The 1504-nt window shown below is 47.0% G+C and overlaps 1 protein-coding gene across 1 annotated transcript in view; it reads left to right on the top strand.

Moving 5' to 3' along the window:
- The window catches only part of LOC119576555 (serine/threonine-protein kinase ATG1t-like), an 884-nt gene extending 284 nt beyond the window's left edge, over positions 1-600 (top strand). Inside the window, 1 exon segment of the mRNA XM_037924231.1 lies at positions 1-600. This exon segment is cut by the window's left edge and continues 284 nt beyond it. Within this exon segment, the coding sequence (XP_037780159.1) occupies positions 1-405 (405 nt within the window). The 3' untranslated portion in view covers positions 406-600.
- The last annotated feature ends 904 nt before the right edge of the window (positions 601-1504 follow it).

Raw genomic sequence — 1504 nt, forward strand, 5'->3', positions numbered from 1 at the left:
GACATGATCGAGGACAAGGCCCCCGTGAGCACCATTCTTCGGGGGATCTACGACCTGGCGCTGAGGGTCCAGGACATCCACCTGGCAGGGTTCGCCCACAACGACATCAAGAAGGACAACGTGATCTTGGAGACGAGCGCCGACGGCCTCGAGGTCACGGCGCGGTTGATCGACCTCGGCCTGTCCACGCGGCTCGGCGTGTGTCCCGGCTTCAGTGGGGATCCGGAGTTCTTCAGCCACATGGCCCCCGAGCTCCTCCAGATGGGCGTGGTCAGCGTGGAGTCGGACCTGTACTCCATCGGGAATATCCTGAGATCCGTCCTGGAGCGCTATCCGAAGGCCTTTCCTGAGGAATGCCAATTGAGCTTCATAGCCTGGAACATGACCTGCTCTGAGGCCGGATAGCGCCCGCCTTTCCAAATGTTCCTGGACGTCCTGGCCAGCAATCTCGACGTCCCAGGGCAGTAATGATGTTGCCCGGCGCTGCTGAACGCCTGTGGCCAAGTGTTGTTGTGATTCTTTGATGTTTTTCGCTTGGCATTTCTGCCAACGTAACATAAAAAAAAAAAAAAAAAAAAAAAAAAAAAAAAAAAAAAAAAATATATATATATATATATATATATATATATATATATATATATATATATATATATATATATATATATATATAAACATATACACACACACACACACACACACACACACACACACACACGTATAGATGTGTGTGTTTATGGGTACTTACATACATGCATACGTGCGCACACGCGCACCTGTGTGTGTGTGTGTGTGTGTGTGAATATATATATATATATATATTTTTTTTTTTGTAACGGTAGGTTCATTTTTGAGCCGCCGTGGTCACAGCACAGCCTCATATATGTATTTCTGTATATATATATATATATATATATATATATATATATATATATATATATATATATATATATATATATATATATATATATATATATATATATATATGGGGCCGCGGTGGCCGAATGGTTAGAGCGTCGGACTCAAGACTGTCACGACGGCAATCTGAGTTCGAGGGTTCGAGTCACCGACCGCCGCGTTGTTTCCCTTAGGCAAGGAACTTCACCTCGATTGCCTACCTAGCCACTGGGGGACCAAGTCAGCCCAAGTCAGTGCCGGGTAAATAGAGATGGTGACTCGATAAAAAAAACACCGGGCGGAAGGCAATGGCAAACCACCGCTCTAAATTGCCAAGAAAAATCATGGAAGCACATGATCGTCAAGGCTGCGGTGGTCGAATGGTTAGAGCGTCGGACTCAAGACTGTCACGACGGCAATCTGAGTTCGAGGGTTCGAGTCACCGACCGCCGCGTTGTTCCCTTGGGCAAGGAACTTCACCTCGATTGCCTGCCTAGCCACTGGGTGGCCAAGCCAGCTCAAGTCAGTGCTGGTCCCAAGCCCGGATAAAATAAGAGAGAATGTTACCTAAAAAGGTAACACCGGCACTCTCCGTGGAAAGGAACTGGGG

This window comes from Penaeus monodon, chromosome 9, assembly GCF_015228065.2.
Source record: "Penaeus monodon isolate SGIC_2016 chromosome 9, NSTDA_Pmon_1, whole genome shotgun sequence".
Lineage (NCBI taxonomy): Eukaryota > Metazoa > Arthropoda > Malacostraca > Decapoda > Penaeidae > Penaeus > Penaeus monodon.